Raw genomic sequence first — 25700 nt, 5'->3', positions numbered from 1 at the left:
TCAAATATAGTAATTTTTAATTTGCACTTTTAAATATAGTAATTTTTAAATTGTTTGTAACTTTTAATTTGCATGGACTTATTAACGATCTTGATTGGCCATACTGGGAAGCTTCCAATCATGACCGATGTGGGGCGCCTCGAGCGTTTTTAAGAAACGAAAATATGGCAATCTTGTATTTTCATGATACATGAGTCGCACGTCAGATCATTTGTTGAATCGCGTTCTGGGGTCTGTTCTTTTCAGCTGCATTGCTGCACTAGTGCAATTAGTTAGAGTGAAGGAAAGTATGTTTGTCTCTTTCTAACTTATTGCACTAGTGCAGCAGTGCAGCTGAAAAGAACAGACCCGTGGTCTGTTTTCTATTCCTCGTTTACTGTCACATAACTGGTTGTAGGTTCCGAGGGCAGGCGACGAAACTGGCTCTTTCGTTTTCAGGACCAAGCTTGGACACTCCGCGATAAGGATGAGCGACGACGATCGAGACATCGATATCGAGAGCGATGTAAATAGCACGAAATATTTTGCGTGAGAAATATTTTTCCAAATTATCCACGTATCCTTTGTTTCCCAGGAGGAAGATTCGGACTCCAGGTTACGGCATTCCAACAACGCGCAGTATTTTTCCCAGGTGAGCGTCACGATCGATCATCCTTGCCACCTTAATTGAGTTTATTCAGTCCTGTCAAGATTTTCATCGCATGATATTTCTCAGGAATATTTCTGAATATTTTTGAATTGTCATGACCAACGAATCTGATGATGCTAATGCTGTAGATGCAACAAGTTTTTCAGATTTCTGAAAAAACAAGCATAAGACTTGATTTGTTAAGAGTGGAGTGAAAAAATGAATAACAAATTCTCGTGACATGCATAAACAATATATAATAATAATAGTGATCAATCGATGTTATTTTTATAGAATAATACTCTGATTTTCTCTGCACGCCATTTAATATAAAAATGTAAAGCTCTGTGTCTTTTCATATGGGTAACTCTTTATTTTTGTATTTAGATTTCTTATAGTTAGTTTTCTTTAGCTAAGAGATGATTTAGCAAAAGAGCAGATAGCTGATAATGTCTGTAATGCTAGGCGGAGAAAAGAGCACATCACAATGCTTTGGAACGGAAGCGACGTGACCATATCAAAGATAGCTTCTCGAGTCTCAGGGATTCAGTACCATTTCTTCAAGGAGAGAAAGTTGCTAGCAGGGCGCAAATTCTGAAGAAAGCAGCAGATTACATTCAATTCATGCGACGCAAGAATGCTACTAATCAGCAAGCCATAGATGATCTCAAGAGACAGAATAGTCTTCTGGAATCTCAAAGTAGGTAGCCTTTTCGTATATTTGTGCATAAACAAAGAATAGCAATTTGTTTTTGATCAATTATAGTATCACTAATAGAAATATTGAAATATTAATATAAATATAGAAATATTTAAATATTGATACGAGTTTTCAAATTAAGCATTAAGAAGAAATTTGCCAAAAACTGTAATTTATTTATAGATATGATGTTCAAATTAATTTGAAATTAATATAGTTTTAATAGCTTTTAGGAGAGAGATACCTAGTTTACAAAAACACTTCCTTCTCAATTATTTACATCTCAACAAAAACTCATGCTTTGATATTTTTTAATCTAAAAAGTTATTTCAGAACCACTAGAAGATCTGTAATATCTTATAGAAGATTGTATCGAATTTTTATTCTATTTTTACTTATTTTGTAGACACTACTTTCAATATTTTAGGCAATTATTTTTCAAAGACAAGTTATTGGAAAAAGTTATATATCAATGTATAGTATATACATGTCCAGAGTACACGATCTCTATTATAAAATAACAAATATTACTGTTATCGTGATTGTAGAAAATGCAGAAGTCGAATTTTATTGTTTAACGATTGATTTATTCTTGCAGTTCGTTCGTTAGAAAAGGCCAAGATTACTGGCAACTTTGCCGCCGAAACATGTGAGGTAACAAAGTCTGAATCAGTAGGTGATTACAACGACACCGAATCGGAGTCCTCTGACAGCGAGATTGGTCGGACAATTCGGCCAAAGAAGCTGAAGGTCACTGGCCTCCATCATTGACGATATACCTGTACTTTCCTTTCTCATCATCTTTCTTTTCTCATGTTTATCAGTTTTATGTGTTTATCATCTCGCTCTCGATCATTGTTTAATAAATACATTGTATATTAAACTATATTGTGCGTAGATAGATACATAAGTAAGTGATTTAGATTATATTCTGTTACATGTATAACATAGGCAACTGCGAAGAACATGACTAGATGTCAATGTGTCCAACAAAGACTTGTAATTAATCACGCAAGTTATAGGTAATAACTAAATAATACGTTAATTAGTTTGAAAGGTGTACATGAAGAGATCCCATTTGATTTTCCACTTTCTACTTGCGCGAAATATGACGACAATTAGCTCGTCAAGATAATGATATCTGCAATATATTTATGTTTACAATTTAATGTGTATATAGATATTTATTAAACATTGTATACCAATAAATATCAATATAAATAAGTTTATCGATAGTACATAATCGATCGCACTTTTCTTGGCTGCAATCGATCCTGCTTTCTATCTTGTCAAAAATCTCATATCTGTAAATATCAATATAGATTAATTATATAATCATTTTATTTAATTTAGTGATAACCAGATGTTATCGCAAATATTGATAGCTTGAAAAATATTAATGATTCTTTTTCTAAAATCATTCATGTTATTTTGAATTGAAGCAATATCATATTCTTTTAGTCAATACAATAAGATTATTTTTCTTGTTGCCTATCTCTTTATTGTTTATTTTTTTTTTATTGCAAACTTACATTTTTATTGAAGTCTTCAACTATTTACATCTCCGGAAATCAAATAGGAATCTTTAATATTTATTATTTAAAACTATGCAGAGAATGTGTTGTTTATTGCGTCAGAGAATAATCAATGTTAATTATGTGAAGAACGCGATTTATAGGAAGCGTCGATTAAATTGAAAGGATAAATTGAGAAAAAAAATTAATATTGTACTGAATATTTTTATATTGAATTACATCTACTAAACTTAGCAAAATTTGTGAGCGCGTGTTATTATTGAGTTACAGAGTACCGAAAGAAAAATTTTGAATTGTACAATTGAAGTGTCTGGATATATTTCACAATTAGAAGAGAGGAGTGTAACTAGTACGTGTGTTTGCGCGATCGCGTCTATCACAACGTCATTGCGGGAAATCTTGTTATGACGAGAGAACGATAAAAGATTGAAGTATCATTAAATTTATTTAGGTACGAGTTATTTTACAAACAGGAAATGACACGCGATCCTAGAATCCTGTTCTTCGCTTATTAAACAATTCACTATGATGAAAAGCTGACGCGCGATGTAACTGCAAGGAAATCCTAGATGCGACCAGCAAACGTGCCTGCGTCGACTTGGTCGTCCCACTTTTCTACCCAGGCGTGTGGACACATCGATTTGTAAACCCTCTTAAAATATCGGCAGGCGTCGTATTCTTCATTGTGCTTCTTCTTGCATCGCTGGAAGTCTACGTAGCTCTGGTAACAGTATCTACAGATCATTACGTTCAATTACAGGTGCTATCTTGATTGAGACTAGTGAGGCAAAATAGTGTATCTGTTTTTCTTTCTGTTTTTATGCACAGGTTTCTCTACACGTATATTTGGCACTGCGTTTCTGATGAAAATATGTAACTGAAGAAAATCTAATTATAAATATAGTGCAACAATGATATAAATATAATTTCATCACGCTTGTAATGATAAAATATGTCAATGTTATTAATATTATATATCTTTATTTTCAGATTATTCTACTTGCACGGTTCTTATATACATAACGTACATTTCCTTTTCCCCCTAATAATTTATAAAATAATAAATTAAAGAGAGAGAGCTGGATAACTTCCTTTTAAATTTTGATAATAAGTAAGACTATACGTGTGATGCATGAGCCACTTTAATATGATAAAAAGAATATGTGAAAATATATTAATTATATTGCACTTTATTATAAAGGAATTAAATTCTTAGATGCGATAAAAAGTTAATCGTGTTACATTCTTGATATACATTGATACCGATTAAAACCGGAGCGTTTTTTATTCTTACCTGGTCTGATTTTGATTAGGAAACCTAGGATCGTACGGTGCAGTTTGCATTGTAGCCTCGGTGAGATCCGTAAATTTCGTCATGTTTGCAGCAATATAGGACACTGCTCAACAAGTCATAAATTATTTAATCTCTAAATCTTAGCACAGACTCTCTCGCGTCTTGTATCTCGACTCCTCTCTTCCTCTTTCTACCTTCTTTTTGCGTAAAAGTAAATTTTATATTTCTCTCTCGCTCTCGTCCATTCGTCTCTCAAAGCACACGCGACACTATATCACAAATAAGTTCGCTTCTCTCGGCCACTTTTCCCTTCACCGTCATATCTTTTCATCTGTTTCAGAGAAATCCTTACAGAGAAATCTTATAACGCTGAACTTGAATGAACATGAAGCTCGCGGTGAAACGAAAAATAAAGGATGCCTCCAGAAGCGGTATTTGTTCCGCGATTTTCTTAAGAATAAAGCTACAAGTGTCTTAGTATAGAAGAAAGTTAATGAGCTAAGTATGTATATAAAGAAGGGCTGACGCCAAGTGTCCAAGTTATTTAACTAACGGCCGCGTGTTGTCCTCCTCCTGGCAGCAAACCTCGCGATACTTTTTCACCTCCGCCATGTACAGCGACCACGCGTCCTTCGGCTGCTCCACCGTCTGTTCTGTCTTTGGTTTCGCCACCATGCCGGTCTTTAGAATCCTGCCACCTCTTCTCTTGCCCACCATCAACGGTGGAGGTACTACGGGCTTCTCCTCTAGGACAGACGAAGTGGTAGGTTTCTGCGCCGCAGGCTGCATTTGCTCCTGCATCTTCTTGAACATCTCCATAAAGCTACCATCGTTCTTGAAGGCGTTCGGTGGCGGTACAACAGTCGCTGTCTGATGCATCACCGTCCCCGCTCCCTCTCCATGCTCGTCCAAAGCGTCGGATTCGTACGAGGGTGCCCTATTCGTGTGATGCCTGCGGCTCTCCCTGTACCTGTGCCTGTCCCTGCTGCGATTACGACTGCGACTTCGTCGTTTGTCCCTCGAGCGAGACCTGCCTCGCGACCTCGATCGCGATCTGTCTCTTCTGGAATATTTACGCGATCTGTCTCTGTCGCGATCACGGTCCTTGTCGCTGGATCTGGACCGTCTGTGGGAGCGTACCGGGGACGACCTGGAACCGCTTCGACGACGCTTACGTCGCTCCTGAAGCGGCGAGCTGTTCCGCGAGGATCTACTGCTCCGATGATGATCGATGCTCGGCGAGGGCGAACGTCGCGAACTGACTCTGCTCTTGTGGTTGTCGTGTGACGTGCTGTAACTTGTGCTATACATAGGAGGCGAAGGCGGAGCAGGTGGCGATTCGGTATTCGACCTGGTGCTGCGTTCGTACCGCTTTGAGTCCATCACGATGCCGGGCCAAAAGACCGAAGGATGGACACCTATAAGGATAGAAACTGCCTTCCATGAGTTACACAGCTCATTCCGGATCTTCGCGCCTTCATCTGACTTGGGCTTTTTAAGTGTGCATTCGCGCGAGAGAGAGAGAGAGATAGAGAGACAGGCGGACTTAGAGCGAGAGAGTATAATGTAGTCTGATAGCTCAAACGGAACCAACAAAAGGTAATGGATAGGCAGCGAGAAAGAGAGGACGCTCGCTATCGAACCAAGGGCATTGCCTGCAATCACCAAGCTGCAATTTATCATACAATTTCTACCGTTACAAGTATACAGCATGATGATTGTACTCTGGCAGTGTGTCTCGAGGCAAGAAGGAACGTATCTCAAAAAGCTCTTTGCTCATACGTAATATATACTCTTTTACAGCACCACAGGTATAAATCTCTAAAGATGCAATGACAATCAAAACTAGGTCCAGGACCCAGAAAGAGATTTAGACTCGAATACTGATCAAATCACATGATAATCTTGAAAATTTCTCGTCTTTCAGGAAATCAACTGGATGAAAAACTCGCCCGGCGAGGGGATGACGTTACCGGAGGATCCAGGTGTCGAGTATCAGGATGAGTAGACAAGAGGAAGGTGGAAGCGAACGCAAGAGCCGTGTCATCGACGACTTCCCTCGAGATCTACTACCGGGGATGGCGATACCCTCCTATCTCACCGCACGTGCGGATACGACCGTCTCGTCGAGCGTCTCGCTGGACCGCCTAAGTAACGCTAATTTATCTGTATGCGTAATACCTTAATCAGACGTGCGGTTGGAAACAAAATGGCCACTAAGAAACACCGCGCCAGACGACGACTTCGTTACGTCATGCACCTCGAGGAGAGGATGTCCCTGGATCCCTCGTCCCGCTCGGTTCGCCACGAACGTTGCCACGCATGCGGAGAAGCGTCCCGCGTGGCCGTCTGACAGATGACCGCTGATTGGTCGGACGGAGAGTCAGCCGTCCAATCAGCGGCCTTTGACGTCGACTTCAGCGCCGTTCCAGTTCAGCTTAAAATATTCTCCACGAGTTTCTTCTCTTATGTTTCGGTTGATTCGTGGATTGTTTGTAGTTCGAATAAGTTTGCCAAAGACGTTGAATCTGCGAAAATGCAACATCAATTTGATATTTTGTAAGTATGTGCATGTATGTACTTGCAATGTAACTCATTACAAATGTACTCTTGTTAGACTGGATTAAAGGTATTCAAAATTTGCGACGAAATTCGTAGCAGAATTCCATTTATATTTTTATGTGCATTTATAAAATGTATATCAAAATACACATACGCATTAAAATATGGGGCGCGTGAAATTATGAATAAAATTTTGGTGTTGAATTTTCATTCTAAATTATGAGATCGTCTATTTTAATTATTATCCCCGGCTTCGATAAATTTTTTTATCGATATCTACAACAATTTTGACAATTTTTGCAAGAGTCGATGACAAAATATGTTAGTTATTACTTATTTATTTAAAATTATACAATATATCTTTTCAGGCATCCCGCGTTTGACAGATGACCGGCAATTGGTCGGATGGAGAGTCAGCCGTCCAATCAGCGGCCTTTGACATCGACTTCAGCGCCGTTTTAGTTCAGCTTAAAATATTCTCCACGAGTTTCTTCTTTTATGTTTCGGTTGGTTCATGGATTGTTTGCAGTTCGAATCAGTTTGCCAAAGACGTTGAATCTGCGAAAATGCAACAGCAATTTGACCATTTGCAGTTATTTCGATATTTTGTAAGTATGTACATGTAAGTACTTGCGATGTAACCCATTACAAATGTACTCTTGTTAGACTTGATTAAGGGTATTCAAAATTTGCGACGAAATTCATAACAGAATTCCATTTATATTTTTATGTGCATTTATAAAATTTATATCAAAATACACACACATTACAATATGGGGCGCACAAAATTATGAATAAAATTTTGGTGTTGAATTTTCATTCTGAATTATGAGATCGCCTATTTTAATTATTATCCCCGGCTTCGACAAATTTTTTTATCAATATCTACAGCAATTTTGACAATTTTTGCAAGAAACGATGACAAAATATGTTAGTTATTACTTATTTATTTAAAATCATACAATATATCTTTTCAGGCTGTGATGCCAGAATGGTTACGCTGGCAACAGCAAATTATCTCGAATACAATATAGCTCGGCGTTCCTCAATGCCCCTCGATTCTCAACTATTCAAAAGAAACGTCGAGCTATACTCTATGCGAAATAATTTACTGTTGCCAGCGTCACCATTCTGGCATCACAGTTCAGGCGTCTTGCGTTTGACAGGTAACCGCCGATTGGTCGGACGGAAAGCCGACTGTCCAATCAACGTCCTTCGATATTGACTTTAGCGCCTTTTTTCTAATTCATCTAGAAATACTCTCCACGAGTTTCTTCTCTTATGTTTTAATTGATTCGTGGATTGTTTGGAGTTCGAATTAAGTTGAATGTCGAAGACGCTAAATCTGCAAAAATGCAACTTCAACTTTACAATTTGCAGTTATTTTGATATTTGTAAGTATATAAATATTATTTTTGTAAAGTATATATGTATATACTTAACTCTCATTACAAATATACTACTCTTGTTAGACTCGATTAAGGGTATTCAAAATTTGCGAAAATTCATAGCAGAATTCCATTTATATTTTTGTGCATATATTTATAAAATGATACCAAGATACACACACATTAAAATATGAGGCGCATAAAATTAAATAAAACAATGAATAGAACATTTTTGTTTTGAGTTTCGTTCAAAATTGTAAGATCGTCAAAAACGATCGATGATATAATATTATTTCCGGCAACAAATTTTTTTATCGATATCTATAGCAATAATTTAGTTAACAGTTTTTGCAAGAGATGATATTGTTGCGGCAAAATATGTTATTGTTGTTTATTACTTATTTAATTATTATTTATTTATTTAAATATATGCATATATCTTTTCACATTTCCTTCTTCCCCTCAAAATAAATATTATTATTGATATAGATATTTTTAATGTTATATAAGAATTGTACTGAAAATTGCACATTGTTGCAGATGCAATCTTTTCTTTTACGAATTAATTTATCAATTTGTAATTTCTTGGTATATCATTAGTCTTATGTACATATCAAATAAAGCCAGATTGATTGTGTACATTAAAATTATCAAGGAAAAATTAAAAGCATCATATATTTTTCTGGCTTTAATTAAACATATTGGGAAGATATTTGTGTCTGTCAATAATTGTTTTATTAAATCTTTGATGAAAGTGGGTCATAAAAATATAATGAAGCAATAAATTGCTGCTCGTGTGAATTTTAATATCTGTTGTTAGCTTTCAATCGATGATATAGAAAGTATGCATATATAATTAATGATGAGGAATCTTTCAAATATTTGACCTCTATTTTTCTTTCAAAATTTGTTTAAATAATTTTTTGGAATGATACACATAATTAAGTTAATTAATTATTAAATAAGTATTAACTTTTTTTAGATTTATAAATTTTTTACCAATAATTTCATACATCTCGATAATTTTGTAGAAATATTTATTTAATATATATATTTTTTGTGTAATTTTCATATTTTTGTCACATTTTCATTGTTAATTAATTTCAACAAATGGATAAATGACTTAATATTGTGAATATTTATCAGCATAATTAATATGGAAGGAAATTAACGCAATGAAAAATTTACAAAAAAGTTTAAAGTAAACTTCTTCAAGATTAGATATATTAAAAGATTTAAATATTTTTAAAATTATAAATAAAGAACAGTTTTCTTTTTTTTTTTTTTTAGTTTTCTTTTCTTCGCGATACAAATAGTAATTCATTAATAATCATAATTGGCAATGCAGTCGCTATAAAATCATATAAAATATAGTAATATAAAATTTAACTGCATAATTAAACGATTTCTTTTCAGGCCCCATGGTCACGATGTAAAAATAAAACGCTCCAGCTATTATGACCCGGCATTAAAATCTCCTGACGTCACATCTCTCCCCGGCATCGATATTACTTTCCGATGATGCCAGTAAACTATCTGATGGTTCCTTAATCATCTTTAATCGAGCATACTAAATTTGGTATGTATATTTATATGCATTTGACATACGATAATTAATGATTTAAAAGTAGCTCTCGGCTTAGCCCCTTTCCTATTAATTGGGTATTATTTGACAAAGCAGATTTTTAGAATATTTGATTATTAATTGTGTAAATATGCGATGACTCTCTCTCTCTCCCTCTCTGTCTTTTCAAATAATTTATACTGCGAAGGATTTCTCTAATTAGTGCAAAGAGTATTCATGCAAATCTTTTACATGTAATTAATTGCAATAAAATCACGTATCTGAAAATTCAACATTGCATATCTTTTAAATCGACAAAAAAATTTCTTTCCTTCAAAGCATATCATCGCATCGGCACGTAAAAATTCATATTGGTATTACGGGAATCGCGGAAGTTATTGTTTTGTAACATGAAGAGAGAGAGAGAAAGAGAGATGCCAATGGAACAATTTCATCACGACGATGCGACGTGGCATCTCTCTCCTCTTTTTTATCTCTCTCTTTCTCTTTCTCTCTTATCGCACGATAGTCCTTGAGGTTCTCCAGACCGAAAGAGGAGGGAATCGTGCACCGAGCTGCTCTACGCGTTGTATGCGAGTTTTGACCTTGTGGCATTTGGTACCTGTCCGTACCAGCCGACTCGCGCATACAACTCCACACCCAATCCCACAAGAGCAAAATAACTAAGCTATACCGTCTCCTTCCCTCGTTCGAATCCGTCTCCCTCCCTCTCCCACCCGCTCGTGCCTCGCTCTCTTCTTCCTTCTCACCTTTCCTCTATCCGCTCGCTCGCGCAGCTCGCGCGCACGCGCGTACATCGCCGGGTCTTAATGGCGATGTAACGGGGACGTCAACTACACGACGCGATAATGACGAAGTTTGATATCGCGCGTCGCAAAATTGCGTCTTGACCTTTTCATTTCGCCGAAGACATTGATATTGCATTTCTCTTAAAAAATTAATTATTTATTCCAAACATTGATTTTTTGCATTTTCTTTAAGGAATTAATTATTTAATTATTTATTCGGTTTCTCGCGCGCGTATATTATATTTAATAGTACAATCATTAACTAGATAAAAAATTGCGAGTTATTGACCACCTTTAATATGAAGAAGAAAGATATTATTTTATAATATAATATAATATGTAATATTAAGGTATTTTTTTATATTATTTAGATAGATATTTTTTATATTATTAATATACAATATAATTTTAATGTACAGTATAAAGATATTTAGTTTCTCTTCCTCAAAAGATAATTTACTCTTTTTCCCTCCTCGAAATAACGCTTTTGATAGGTTTCATATTGACAGTCGGACAAAATCGAAAGGCAACATCGAGAATAAAAACAAAGCAATCTCTGATGAATAAAGTACATCGAAAAAAACCTAACTGTATCTATTATGTAAAAAAATATATAAGAGAATGCTAAAGAAATATTTAGAATAATATGTCAAATTAGACAAATTTAAAATTGAAAAATTTTAATAGAGAACATTTTTTCAGAAAAATTGTCTTCAATTGCAAATTCGAAATAATATATATTTTAATCAATACACTGACAATTGCTAAGGAACAATTTCTCATAGAGCAATAATCTATTCTCTAGCATTTGATAATTTTTCTCTCTTTTTCTCTCTCTCGTATAAAATCTCAAATTATAAATTTCTTATAATAAAATTACTCATTTACGTAATAAACATTTTGTTTTCAATCGTTTAATTTAAAAATATTCTTAAAATTTGAATTTTTTATAAATAATTTAATAATTTATCAATTTTATTATTGATAATTAAAAATTTAAACTAAATTTTATTAAATAAAAAAATTTTTAAATTAATAAAAATTTTAAAGTAATAAAGATTAAATTAGTATTAATACTAAAATATTAAATTAAATTAAAATAATTAAGAAATTTATTAAAGGAATTAGACAAGTAAAGTTATATAAGTGATAATTTAAACAAAAATCATTTTTAAATTTCTTAAAGAACAGATAAAAAATCGCTCGTTACAGGACATCCGATATAGCATATAAACACTCTTGTATCTAGATTCTCTAACAGACGCAATTTTGCGATTCTACTGTTGTCAGGCCGAGGATCGTGGAGGTGGATTCTCGAGCGATTTGGAGACGGCTGAATATCTCGGTGAAGACGCAGGAGACGTCGCCATCAGCGCGAGCCGGGCGTATTTACGTCGCGGGACAATGGAAAAGGTCGCAGGCTGTGGCATTTGCGGCGTTCGTCGCTAATAAACGTGTTCGCGAGAAAATGCGCAACGTATATTGGGCTCTGGCATAGTCGTGAACGGACCTCTCCGCAAAGTGCGGAGCGTGAAATTCCCCGCTTCGAAGGAACAGTCTGCTCTACGAGTGACTGTCACGCTCATCTCGATGGTATTTCAGCGCACGACACATACACAGAGTACTGTACGATTAACCCAACAACCCTAATCTGCGCTCGCGATAAAGATACATTACGCGCGTAAATTATTTTCATTATTTTAATCATAAGTCTGGATCGACGATTAACCTTTTTTTCAGAACAACGAATGACGGAGCATATGACATTCTGATAAAGTAATTCTCTGGCATCTGAGCTTACTCGAAAATTATAGAAATCTAAGAACTTTGAAATATAATTATAATAATAATTTGAAAATGCCAAGAATCTCCAGGGTGTGTAGAGGAATTTAACGAAGTCTGACAAACGACACGAGATTTGATTGATGACTAAAATTACGTGTCTGTAATGTTTGTAAAAGGCATTGCAAGCACCTGCTTATATTTACAATTCATTATCATATATCAAGTATAAATTTCTGAGCTGCATTTTTTGTACATCTTTTACATTACTTGTAAGATAAGCGCGTGTTCAGATGAGGAGAGAGAGAGAGAGAGATAGAGAGAGAGAAAAAAATGAGAGAAACGGATGTATCTAAACTGTCGACATTTAATTGTCAATATTTAATTTTACGATTATTGTATGTCTAAGCGGATGTAGAACCGGATCTATCGTCGCATTAATGTTTGATTTGACGATTGTTAATCGTAAGGTTCTGAATCTCTTCGTTCTTGATTCGTCCACACGACGAAGTCCGGAAACGCGGTAAATGTCAATTAAGCCAGTTTGTCTGAAAAGACGCTTCGTCAGACAAAGCAAGGTTAATCATCGTAACCGATTATTTCCCTCGTGTTTGCCCGGCCAGATTTAAAAACTGTCATCGAACACGGGCACATCATACGGATCGCTGCGTCTTTCGTCGTCGCTTGCTTACAAACTCGCGAGGTGGGAGGCGGAAGAGCGGCAATTTTCAGTTACGTCGCGGAATTTTCCAAATTCGCGTAATTTCGTGACGATTCGACATAAATTCTCCCGGAGAGAATTCGTGAAACCAGAGGTGCCGTGACGCAAGCCGGGAATAATAGCCATTCGTCGAGAATTGTCAGGAAACGTGCGCATTAATGATACATACACACGCGAATCGCGTGGATACAGAGCGACGAAAAAGTACCCCGAGGTAGTATTTCTAGATTTTTCAACCGTTGTGTGGAAAGAAAGAAACGACATCGAGCGTTTTTAGCTGTCCTCGTGTGAAAGTTTCCACGGAAATTGCTCTTTCCTTCTTGACGCGTAATCGCGTAAAACGCGCAGCTCGAATTAGGATCTGGGCCTCTATGAAAAAGACCCTCCCGACTTTCGTTTCGCACGCTTTAACTCGCGACTGTTCGTAGTTTCTCAGTTTAATTTTCAAGACGGTGATTAATTCGCTAAAATATTCTCTCTCTTTTTATAAATAATTATTTTATATTAATATTTGTAAACAAAAAGGATTTCCTTTTCGAATTATTTTATTATAGAGAGCTCTTTGTTTTTTTTAAAATTAATTTATTGTGCATCGAGTGTATAAATTATTACATTGTAATGCACATTGCGTTATACTACATTGTAAACAAAATTATTTCTTTATAAGTCATTATAATTACAATTATATATAAGGTTCCTTTTTTTAAATTATTTTATTACGAGAAGTCTCTGTTTTTTTTCTTCTTATTTTATTCCACAATTATACATCGTGCTTATGAATTCTTATATATTATAAAGAAATTTATCTCTTTATAAATAATTATAATTATAATTATATGTATAAATAGGGATCTTCTGTTGTAATTAATTTTATTACAAAGTATGTATTAATTTTACTACAAAGAACTCTCTGTTTTTTTCTAATTATGTTATTATAAACGTAGTGTTTATAAATTCTATTATATTATATTGCAATTTCGAGAGATAACAGTGCGTTATAAAATAACTTTTTCTCTTTATGAATCATTATCTTGTAATTATATTTATAAATGGAAAGAATTTCCAATTATTTTTTCCTAATTATTTTATCACATAGAGCTCTCTATCTAATTATTTTACCCCAATTACAAATCGCGCTTAAAAACTGTTTTAACGCAAATTGATAAAATATTACAGTGCGTTGTAAAAAAATTCGAGGTAAAATAAAATATCCCTTTTTTCTGATGACAGATTTTCTGATTTTAGATCTCGCCTTCATCTCCCCGATGATCATCGAAAGCCGCAAATTTGAAATCGGAGCGAGCCTCGCGCGTTCTTCCGCGCCAAACTTCGCCGCGGGCGACGGGCCCTCCCCACCACCTCGGCGCGGTTGGGGAGGGGAGGGGCGCGGTGGCGCCATGTTGGGTCCGCGAGCGGCGCGCATCAGTCGCCCGATGACTGCGACCGCGTCAACGTCGTCATGCACGAGCCATGAATTGAAGCCGCGTTCGCTCGTGTCGCGCGTCCTTTTGTGTTTTTTATCTTTTTTTTTTAATTTATTCCCCGTGTCCGTACCTGTCGCTCGCGGAGCCGCATTGGGGACTCCCCGGCGGAAGTGAAGATCGGGAACAAGTCCCGCTCGCCGATCTTGATAATTTCTAATCAAATACAATCGCGTGCCGAGAAAGTGTGCGCGTGTGCCTGGTGACTCTTCACTCGTCCTCCACCTCTGACAGACGAGAAGAACGGTGAAAGAAAAAAGGAGAGCGAGAGCGAGAGAGCCAGACAGCAAGAAAGAGACAGAGAGAGAGAGAGAGGGAGAGACAACCGGCGTGCGATGGCTGTGCGGCCTCGGCGCGTCGTCGACTCCTCCTCCGGTGGTGAACGCGCTTCCGGAAGTGTCGAGGACTCGACCGGGACCTCGTCCACCGTGCGATGGACCGCCAGGACTGCGCTCATCCTCGTCGTCTTCCTCGGCGCCGTCACCGACGTCACCGCCATCAGATCGGGTGAGTAGAACCTCCATCTCTTTTTATCCGCTTTCGCCGATCCGGGGAAAGTCATCCGCGGATCATTTTCGAAGTACCTGTCGCGAATTCGTCTCTACCTCGCGGCGATCTCTCTTCTGAAGGTAGCCGCGAAAAAGCGCGCAAAAAATAGCAAAGGGATCTCTCGTCGTATTTTTCGCGAACGTCGATTGTATGAAGAAATTTTTGCCCGAGCATCAGTCGTCTGTATTTTTCTCGCTTGTGTCGAAATTGTTTGTTTACACTTTCTTGCCCCTCGAGCATTTTTTTTTTGTATTAGGAATGTTTATTTCGCACTTTTTTCATCGATCGTCTTTTACATTAAACGCGTTTTACTTGTGATAACGATATTTACTCGGATATAATGATATTTGTTATTATAAATTATATGCTTATATATCGATGAATTTGAAAATTTAAAAAAAATATATTCACACACTCGAATTTGTTTGAAAATAAAAATTTGAAAAATTTAATCGATATATAAAGGGTTTAAATCTTGATGAAAATTAGGGGAATCCTTCGTATGATCGAGCATATCTTATCCATTGGATTTGACCTACTAGTGACGATCAAAATGATAAAAATAGTAGGTGCAACTTCATCTCTCGTATTTTAACTCCGAAGTCTTTTGACTGAAGATTTTCGTAACCTAAAGTGCACTCGGCTCACGGAATTTTATTTGCCACGTATGCAATAATAATTACGTGGCAACGACTGTTCGGGGTATTTTAGATAATTAAATTTATTAAATTTGTCCATTATAATGATTCCCCTATTATGATGATTCAAGAACCGCACTTTTCTATGTTGGACTTTCTAAATCGGATTTTTTACTGATTATTTAAGCCTTCTAGTATTAATTCATTTTAATGACAGGGATTGAGAAATTTATTATCAAAATTATATTTTTTAATGACATTTATATAACTTACTTCTCAATCAATAATTTGAATATATTCTTATTTTAAAAAGAATTTTAAAAAAATATATACATATATATAGAATAAATATCTCTCATTTACAACGCTTTTGTTTGATTTTTCGATTAATTAGAAATCATTAAAATATAAATTTAGAAAACCAATATTTATATATTTGTTACGAAAAGAGTCAGGCAAATATTATCTTGTTTGGAAGATCGGATTTACTATTTGATGGAATGAAAAAATAAGCATGGCCGATTTCCTCTTCTTTTTTTTCGTAAATCAATAAAATATAAATTTAGAAAATCAATATTTATGTATTTATTATGAAAGGAGTCAGAGAAAAAGAGGCAAATATTATCTTGTTTGGAAGATTCGATTTATTATTTGACGGAATGAAAGATCAGGCATGGCCGGTTTCTTCTTCTTTTTTTTTCGTATTTTGAATATCGTCACTATTTGCTGTTATCATAGTGTAAACTGTTACGTTTATTATTTCCGATATTCGTGTGGGAGGGGGAGAAATAGGCGAGATAAATTGGAACCGGTTTAACGCGAAGGAGAAAGAGTAGGAGGGAGGGAGGGTGGGAGACTCCTGGAACGAAAATTTTTTTAGTGCGCCCGCAGATCGAATATTTTTGGTCGGTTCTCGATTTTGTACAGTTTTCCTATTTTTCTCATCAAACATTCCTCTCGACATGCATGCATATCAAGTCGCGAGAAGAAAACCGGTTTTATCTCAGAGACACTCTAGAAAAAGTGTGACAACGTTCGTGTCTAGGTTTTGCGTCGGGGAACCCAAAGGATACCTTTGAAGAATCCTTTCCGATAACGAGATGCGCTCACGTCGCGTTTCTAATGACTCTTCATAAATCATTGACATTGTGAACTTCATTAACGCAGAGTTCGAAGATATATAAATGCAAAATATATAAATGTGTGCGAAGACTTGCAAACTTATCCGCAAGAAGTACCATAATTGACTCGGACTTTTTTTGTCAGAAAAAAAAACGCGGAGATGAAGAATTCAAAAACAAGATAACTTTGTTTTATATACATATATTTATGTATATTTTTTATATATATATGTATATGCGTACGCAATATTTGCAACATGAAAAAGCTTCAATTTTTTCATTTTTCACTATGACAAAATTAATGTCTATATTTGCTGTATTTTTTTTTATTTTAAAGAGACGTAAAAATGCAAAAGCGAATAGTATAAAAATGTATCTAAAAGTTTGTAAAAGATTTATGAATGTATATCGATGTGCATTAAAAGCTTTGCAACGCTAGTTTCTAACAGCATTAATTTTGTTTATCAATCACAAATAATCGCTCATTTATTTCTCATACAAAAGTTCAAAATTTAACTCAATCTTAACACTCTATTTTTGATCATGGACTAAGTTATTTTGCAACCTTTATGCAATCATTCCATGAGTGATATTAAGTATGCAATCTTTTTTATTGTCTATGCACGTAGACATATACATATACATATTTAAATACATATACATATTTAAATGCATACATTCATATTTGACGCGTATGAGACATGCAATCTTCAAGATAGCACCGACAGTATCAGAGGGTAAATATCAATATTGTCGATTGACTAAATTAAATTCTCTGACCTTTCACGATAAACTCAATCTGGAGTGCGTCGGTCATTTAAAATGTTATCAATTCGGTAAATTTTTCTGCAGTAACAGATGGATTTTATAAAAAAATTTTTTATTTATATATCCTTTTGAAGGATTCTCTCTCTTTTCTCCTTTTATAATAAAATTTCTCCGTTAGATTTGTCATTAAATCTTTCTTTTATTTATTTTATTAGTTTATTATTTTTATTAATATTTTATTTTATTATTATTTTTATTTTGTAATTTTATTTTATTAGTTTATTATTTTTATTAGTATTTAATTTTATTATGTTATTATTTTTATTTTGTAATTTTATTTTATTATTTTTTTATTCTTTATTAAACACAAATTATTCTTTATTAAATACAAATAATTTATTTTAAAATTTCATGTAGAATCTCGACTTTTTTGATATATCTTCTCATAAGAATTCCATTATAAAAAATAGCAAAGATAGTCACTTGTTAGCTTTACTTAATGATTAATGTCTTTTTATCTGAAAAAAGATGCAAATGGAAAAGTGCTCTGATATGGAAAAGTGCTATTATCTCTGAAATGGATTATCCCTGATATTATCTCTGAAAAGGAAAAGTAAATTTTATTGTTCGAGATATCGCGTTTCCAGAAAGTGGACAGGTTACATCTTTCGAAGATTATCGCTAAAAGCATCTCTCGATCAAAAGCTCAGGCATGCTCGTAGCAAGCTACGAGAGGGAACAAGTGGGACGAATCGAATCAGTGGGTCGACGAAACGACCTTCGTACTCGAGAGCGAGCCGCGAGTCTGCAAGCTCTGATTCCTGCAACGCGCGCAGAAGACGAGAAAGTCTTCTTTCCCCGAGGAGTCGGTAGTTCTTTAACGTGTTCAGAGTCGATCTCTCCTTATATCGACGAAATAATCGAGTGGGAAATTTTTTCGAAATTTCTCAATCTCGCGTTAGTTGCTGTTAAATGTCATCTATCTTCATTTTTAAATAAACCAGGTATAGATAATATTTTTTTTATTTATTTTTATTTTTTTTATAAAATATGGAAAATTGTCTGTGGATGGATTAATTTCCAATGACCCGTCTTTTTCTTATTGGAATTTTCAAACTCGAGATTTATTGTCGATATCATGGAGAGAACGATATGAGGGAAGAAGTCTTGCCTATCACTCGGATTTCGAAAGTGTTAGTTTGAAAATTTAACGTAACGATTTCACCAAAATTTTCCTCGGAAAATCTCACGTCGTTCATACGAAACGGCAGCATTTTTTTGCGGTCGAAGGAAACGACGTTTCCTGAATACGAAATCGAATAGCGGCATCGGCGGAAACTCACGAAGTCACGATCGGCGGATAGTCACAACGGTGTGGTCGGTTGAACTCCAACTCTCGTAAGAATCAACGTGAAACGAGAGAGAGAGAGAGAGAGAGAGAGAGAGAGAGAGAGAGAGAAGAAATTACAACGAACGTTACACGAGAAAAATTAACGACAATTAACGACCTCCCGCGAAATGTTTACGAGGGATAAGCTTCACGTTTGCGAATCGTATTTATAGAAAATGCACAATTTTTAATTTCAGTTTCTACCTTTCTATCTGTTTGACATTTAAGCAGCTTGTAGTGATTATATTTACGCCCATCAGGGCGTTGCTTATCATTGAGGAGTTAGATTTACCGTCTCAATTATTACGATATTGAAGAATGTCATGAAAGTGTATGTGACTGTCAAGTATATATTTGTTAAAATATTTATTTACGTATTTATTTATGTATATGTACAGGGTGTCAGGGCAATCTCTTTCCCAAAAAAAGCTCTGATAGCTTTCCTCGAGAGCTTTCTAAAACACTATAATAAAGTATTTTTTCATCGAGTACTTTTCGAGTTATGAGGCTTGAAATAATATCTTAATTTTACATAAACCGTAAAATATCTAGTAAAATATTTAATTTTCGATTATTCTACTTTAATACTTTTATGTACAAAATAATGAGAGAAATCAATTGGTGTAAAGGAAAAACACAGTTGTTTTTAAGAAAAAATATGGAATTGTTAATTGCAAATTACATATTTTTTCTTCGAAACAATTATGTGTTTTCTTTACACCAATTGATTTCTTTTATTATTTTACTCATAAAAATACCAAGGCAAAATAATCGAAAAATGAATATTTTACAAGATATTTTATGATTTATGTAAAATTAAGAGATTATTTCAAGCCTCATAACTCGAAAAGTATTCGATGGAAAAAATATTTTATTAGTGTTTTGAAAAAGCTCTCGAGCTAAGCTACAAGAGCTTTTTTTTTAGAAGAGATTGTCCTGATACCCTGTATATATATCAAGCTGTCTTTAAATTAGAACATCTGGCGTAACTTATTCAGACTGCTTCTCTCTCTCACACACTTTTTGGTGTGAAAAAAAAATCCGTTATCCGTCATTGTCAAATTCGACTTGCAAACAATGCACAGGATTCTTTTCCCAATAATAAGCAGAGGCCCACTGACATTAGTACGAAGCGTGCGACTCCGGATAAGGCTTCTCTCATAGAGCCCGTTGTTCGAAAACAACGGGCGTTTAACGACGGACGCGAGGCGTCGAATAAATTTATAGGTGAGGAGGGAACTCGCGCGCGCGAGAAAGAGAGAGAGAGAGAGAGAGAGAGAGAGAGAGAGAGAGAGAGAGAGAGAGAGAAAGAGAAAGAGAAAGAAAAAGAGAGAGAGTTACTCGTTCTCCTACGTGCAATCGCGTTGTCCTTCCTTTTCGCTCGCGCTCCTCGTGTTCGCTCACGAAGAGATAGCTCGGCTTCTCCTCGTGGCTGGCAGGTAAAGTCAGTAGGCGGACACAGGTTCGTTCACCTCGGCCTAGCGGCCGACCGGATAGCGGGACCCTGGCTCGGCTTTCCAGTGGGCCCGTCGTCGTCGTCGTCGCCGCCACCATCGTCACCGTCATCGTCATCCTCGTCGTCGCGTGGTAATCGCCGTTCGATCGTACACCACCCGGTACATCCGTGTAACGTTCAATGCGCAACATGTTGGCGCGAATTACGCGTGCTACCTATTTCTGCAGCTTGACAATCACAGGCATCAGCGAAAATGTATCCGTGTGTAATGCACGCTCTCTGGGTGTCTCTGTCACATGCATGCATTGAATTATTGCGACAGTGTGGCCTGGGTATTAGCCATCTCCTACCTATGTTAATCGCATCTTAATCGAGCGATTTGCAGATACGAGTGGCAAGTTTGAAACAGGTCCCTCGAATTTTGACAAGCTGCCATATTGTCGCTCGGAAATTCCTTGATTATTAAATATTTTTAATAATATATTATAATATATTATTAATATATTATTAATATATTATTAATATATTATTAATATATTATTATAATATATTATTTAATAATATATTAATAATATATTATAAATTAAATTATAATATATTATTACATTATATTATATTATAATATATTAATAATGAAATATATTATTATATTTATTCGATTTTTATTTATCGTCGATCGTTGTAATTTCTTTATCGAAAAATCTATAAAATAAATTTGCTTACAAGTAAATAAAAAGAGGGACCAGGTTTCTCTTATTTCCTTTTTACATTAAAACTGTATTCATCAAAACCTTCTATCTTATATCGAATAATTTTGCTATCAAATTTGGCCGTTATTCAAAATATTAATCTCATCGACATGTTTTAATTTTTCGTATTTGTAATTGAAAAGGAATTTTAAATAATTGAAAGAAATTTTCTGAAGAATTCTCTTCAAGAAATTTTGAATAATTGATAGATATGAAAATGGTCTCTTTTTGCGAGTGCATTTGATATAAAATATGTTTCTCCAAAATTATAATATTCAAATATGAATGCAGAAAGTACAAGCATATCGCAAAATTGTTCAGATAAAGAGGAGCGCGTGCCAAATGATTCGTCACGAAAAAAAAAATATTTATCGAGTCACGTCTTCGCGTATTATCGCGTATAAAGTAATGGACGAGCTTCGTCATCAAAGGCACGCTTCTCGAAATTTCTTGTGTAATACAGAAGTTTAACCAGGGGCTCAAGTGACCCTTAAAGTGACTGAATGAAATATTTCCGGAAATTTTAAAGGGTCGGCCAGAATGAGACAGGTGTAAATCCCCCCAGTCAAACCCCAAATTTCCTCGTCTGGAAGACAAGTTCCTTGATCGAATCTGCGTTTTTCTACCTGTATCACAGACGCATTTCGTCCACAAAATTGCGATATAATTTGAAGACTTATTTTCGTACGTCATCTTCATCTTGTTTGCGAACTTTCCGCTTTCAATTGATAGGATTTGCAGCGCGCGGTCCTCGTTCGTCCTGATACATTTTGAGCAGTGCATCCGAACGGCACGAACGAGGAACGGTACATTTCCCCTCGTCGGTTTTTATAATTCCGTTTTATCGCGGATTACCGTACGTCGTGGGTCACCTGCATATCGGCGAGAGATGGCGGCGAGTATTTTTCCAGCCGATGGCAAATTGATGCCAACCCCGCGTGGGAAACATCAACTTTCACCCATGAGACTAGAAGTGAACTCATAGCGCGCGAGTGTAACGGCTCTCTTCGTGTCCCGACGAATCGCGATCTAAAGCTCGTTACACGGGACAGGGAGAGAGGAGGGAGCGAAATAGAGGCCAGCTTTGAGATCGTAATTCCGCTGTTTTCTTAGGGGCAAAAAAGACCTATCTGTTGAAAAAAAAAGACTTGTATTTTTACAACGCATGATGGATTTGTGATTCCTTTATATTCAATTTTACAGATAACGAATAAGGAAACTGAGAGTCCCCCGAATTAAAATTCGAAGGAAATAAATTGCACTTTGAAATTTTCTCTCCAGCTTCCGTTATTTAATCGTATTAAGTTGATCGATCATGTGTGATTTAATTGGACTTTAGTTACTTGTAACTCACAATCAGACATTAATTGTGTCGTGATGATTATTTTTTTTTTTTTTCGATTAAATTTTTTTTTCGATTAAACTGACTCACACGAGATAGTGGGTTCATGTAAATTACAAATCTATATTAGTATATTACGCCTATTTATCAGATACCGTTTATCTCATAATGAATTGTTCGTATTTACAAAGAGAGTCAGGTTGTTCAATTATTCATGCGCTCGCGTTGTCTGTTGTCCGTAGTGTTGAAATATAATTAGACTCTAAATAAATATTTTGCAGCTACATAATCGGGGTGAGAAAATCTTTGTTGCGCGAAAATTAATTAACGTCATTTTCATCTATTTAATCATCTTCCGAAACAACCTTCCCAAGAAGATCCTCTATCTTGATTTATGAAATTTATAGCAGGAAGTATATTTTTATCTTATCGAAAAAATATGAACGCGAATTATCGAATTAATTTAAATTCTCAGAATTTAATCATAAATATAGGGCTTTTTCTATAATTTTTTTTATCTTTAATTAAAAATATAGCATTTTCTATAATTTTTCTTTGATCTTGCTGCAAATTGTTCGAATTAATCAAAATTAATTCTAACAATTTAATAAATGATATAGGGGATTTTCTATAATCTTTCTTTTATCTTATTGCAAATTGATCGAATTAATCAAAATTAATTTTTACAATTTAATCATAAATATAGGGCATTTTCTATCATTTTTCTTGATCTTGCTGCAAATTGTTCGAATTAATCAAAATTAATTCTACAATTTAATCATAAATATAGGGCATTTTCTATAATTTTTCTTGATCTTGCTGCAAATTGTTCGAATTAATCAAAATTAATTCTTACAATTAAAAATATAGAACGTTTTCTATAATCTTTATTTGATCTTGTTGCGAATTGATCAAATTAATCAAAATTAATTCTTACAATTAAAAATATAGAACGTTTTCTATAATCTTTATTTGATCTTATTGCGAATTGATCGAATTAATCAAAATTAATTCTTACAATTTAATAAAAAATGTAGGGCATTTTCTACAATCATTCTTTGATCTTGTTGAGGAGGAGCGTAGGAGATGAGCGTAGGAGGTCCAGACGAAGGGATTGGAGAGATGCGCGAAAGATAGTTGCAAGGAGGCCATTCTCTGGGTCTTTTGACGCGATAACCGAATTTAATCGACGCGAATATGCGTGATACACCATATATATATATATATATATATATATATATATATATATATATACACATACATATACACGTGATCGTAAGTACAGTGTCCGTAGTCTAGATTCTAACAGACTGGCTTCTATATTCAGCGGATTCTTTGAACGGTCTCGTGACGTGAGTGTTCACCTCGTGCATGCGTGCGTGCGTGCGTACCCAAGATGCACCCGAGCGCACATGTATACCTGCACATGCACACGCCGAATTGCAGGACATTAAACCCTGATTGAATGTAGATTCGTGCTCGAACGAGCGCGGCGAATCGAAGGCGAGGCTCGCCGCGCGAGTTGAGCGAGGAGGAAGAAAGCCTCCTGACAGCAATGACACAGTGTCGCATTAACTTATGATACAGTCCTTACACAGTGTTATTCGTACATGGGAGGGGGATTTTATGACCATCTTTTGTATTATTCCCTTTCAAATCGATGAATGGAAATGAAACGGAGCCCGTAATCTCGTTACAATCGATTACTCGAAAATGCATTTTAATTGATCGCAATTTATTTAAATTTTATGTAGTGGGATGTGAAAAAGATATATCTTGATGTATTGAATTATTTAAATTAGATAACGCGATATTTTCGAATTTGCCATCTTGACAATTTTGTTCTGTTTGTTTTTTCGGGAAATTAATTAATTATTTTATTTTATTTTATTTTAATTCATTAATTCATTTTTTTTTCAATGAAAAGATAGCGTTCAATTTAAGGCATACAAAATACAAAATGGCAAAGAAAGGATCAATGTTTTCGAATTTGCCATCTTGACAATTTTGTTCTGTTTGTTTTTTCGGGAAATTAATTAATTATTTTATTTTATTTTATTTTAATTCATTAATTCATTTTTTTTTTCAATGAAAAGATAGCGTTCAATTTAAGGCATACAAAATACAAAATGGCAAAGAAAGGATCAATGTGTGTAAAGAGTATCCTTGAATATTTTCAAAAAATTAGATTTTATAGATATAAAAAAATGTTAATGTAATTAATTATTTAAATTAGATAACGCGATATCTTCAAATTTGCCACTTTAACAATTTTGTTCTATTTGTCTTTTCGGGAAATAAATTGAATTATTTTAATTCATTTACTTTTAATAAAAAGATAGCGTTCGATTTAAAGCATACAAAATACAAAATGGCAAAGAAAGAATGAATTTGCATAAAGAACACCCTTGAATATTTAAAAAAAAAATTAGATTTTATAGATATATCTTAATATAATTAATTATTTAAATTAGATAACGCGATATTTTCAAATTTGCCACTTTGAAAATTTTATTTTCTTTCGAGAAATCAATTCTTTCAATCAAAAGATAGAATTTGATTCAAAGCATGCAAAATACAAAATGACAAAGGAAGGCTCAGTGCGATAAGAGCTTGAATATTTAAAAATTAGATTTTATAGACAGATAAATGTGACAAAGGCATGGATTTTCTTTTCTCAAGAATGCTAACGCAAAATGATGTTGAGAGAAATGTGCAAATTAGATTACGCGAAATTTCGTTCCGAGAAGGAGGCATTTGATTCGCAGTGCGTAATCGAATTAACGCTACGATGTGGCACAGAAACGAAGGAAGGTCAATGGCTTCCGAACGTCACACGAAAATCGAGCGACGACAGGTCGTCATAATTACGACGTGTCACTTGTTGTACCGAGTGATTTGAAAAGAACCGATTAACTGATACATTTATTCATAATTAAAATTGATGACGTGGAGTTGAATTTCTATTTCCCTACGAAAGAAGAATTAAATTTTCATCGCGACGCAGAAGAAATGTATTATTATTTAAAAATTATTTGTAGATGAAATCGATAGAAAGAAGCTTGGAGACAATAATGACTCACATTTTATATTCATAGCATAAATACTCTTATAAGAAAAACGATCGGTATTTGCTGATCGTTGTTGCTTCTTGCGGCGATTCCTGAAGAAAGGATCGGAAATAAAAATGCCGTTTCCGTTCACCGACGTGTAACGAGCCAGA

General features: G+C 34.9%; 3 protein-coding genes across 6 annotated transcripts in view; 2 read left to right on the top strand and 1 right to left on the bottom strand.

The window, feature by feature from the left end:
- Positions 1-314: 314 nt before the first annotated feature.
- LOC105255666 (protein max) lies at positions 315-2396 on the top strand. Its single transcript, XM_011265090.3, has 4 exons — positions 315-505; positions 575-631; positions 1094-1328; positions 1927-2396. The coding sequence occupies exons 1-4, from the start codon at positions 467-469 to the stop codon at positions 2097-2099; spliced, it is 504 nt and encodes a 167-aa protein (XP_011263392.1). The 5' UTR covers positions 315-466; the 3' UTR covers positions 2100-2396.
- Positions 2397-3099: 703 nt separating this feature from the next.
- LOC105255667 (cytochrome c oxidase subunit 6B1) lies at positions 3100-6472 on the bottom strand. 3 transcript variants are annotated; one of them, XM_011265092.2, is made up of 3 exons: positions 6339-6472; positions 4158-4260; positions 3100-3597 (listed from the first exon to the last, which is right to left on the bottom strand). In XM_011265092.2, the coding sequence occupies exons 2-3, from the start codon at positions 4238-4240 to the stop codon at positions 3429-3431; spliced, it is 252 nt and encodes an 83-aa protein (XP_011263394.1). In that variant the 5' UTR covers positions 4241-4260; positions 6339-6472; the 3' UTR covers positions 3100-3428. The 3 variants fall into 3 exon arrangements, with proteins under 3 accessions (XP_011263394.1, XP_025266588.1, XP_011263393.1); XM_025410803.1 differs by lacking the exon at positions 6339-6472 and adding an exon at positions 6131-6298; XM_011265091.2 differs by lacking the exons at positions 3100-3597; positions 4158-4260 and adding an exon at positions 4267-5575 and having other exon boundaries at positions 6339-6457.
- A 7926-nt stretch (positions 6473-14398) lies between these two features.
- The window catches only part of LOC105255668 (low-density lipoprotein receptor-related protein 2), a 44511-nt gene continuing 33209 nt past the window's right edge, over positions 14399-25700 (top strand). For both annotated transcript variants that reach the window (XM_011265094.2, XM_011265093.2), the window contains exon 1: positions 14399-14971. In XM_011265094.2, coding sequence (XP_011263396.2) covers positions 14800-14971 — 172 coding nt within the window. In that variant the 5' untranslated portion in view covers positions 14399-14799. The remainder of the gene's footprint in view (positions 14972-25700) is intronic.

The sequence above is a fragment of the Camponotus floridanus genome, unplaced genomic scaffold, assembly GCF_003227725.1.
Source record: "Camponotus floridanus strain SB8 unplaced genomic scaffold, Cflo_v7.5 scaffold35, whole genome shotgun sequence".
NCBI classification, from domain to species: domain Eukaryota; kingdom Metazoa; phylum Arthropoda; class Insecta; order Hymenoptera; family Formicidae; genus Camponotus; species Camponotus floridanus.
This window is presented reverse-complemented; position numbering and strand designations above follow the sequence as displayed.

What these genes read in the sequence shown, in the direction of transcription:
- LOC105255666 (XM_011265090.3), top strand. Translation starts at nt 467, where the DNA reads ATGAGCGACGACGATCGAGACATCGATATCGAGAGCGAT. An exon ending in ACATCGATATCGAGAGCGAT is followed by an intron (nt 506 to 574) that starts GTAAATAGCACG and finishes TTTGTTTCCCAG; the next exon opens with GAGGAAGATTCGGACTCCAG. An exon ending in TAGTCTTCTGGAATCTCAAA is followed by an intron (nt 1,329 to 1,926) that starts GTAGGTAGCCTT and finishes TTATTCTTGCAG; the next exon opens with TTCGTTCGTTAGAAAAGGCC.
- LOC105255667 (XM_011265091.2), bottom strand. Translation starts at nt 5,540, where the DNA reads ATGGACTCAAAGCGGTACGAACGCAGCACCAGGTCGAATACCGAATCG.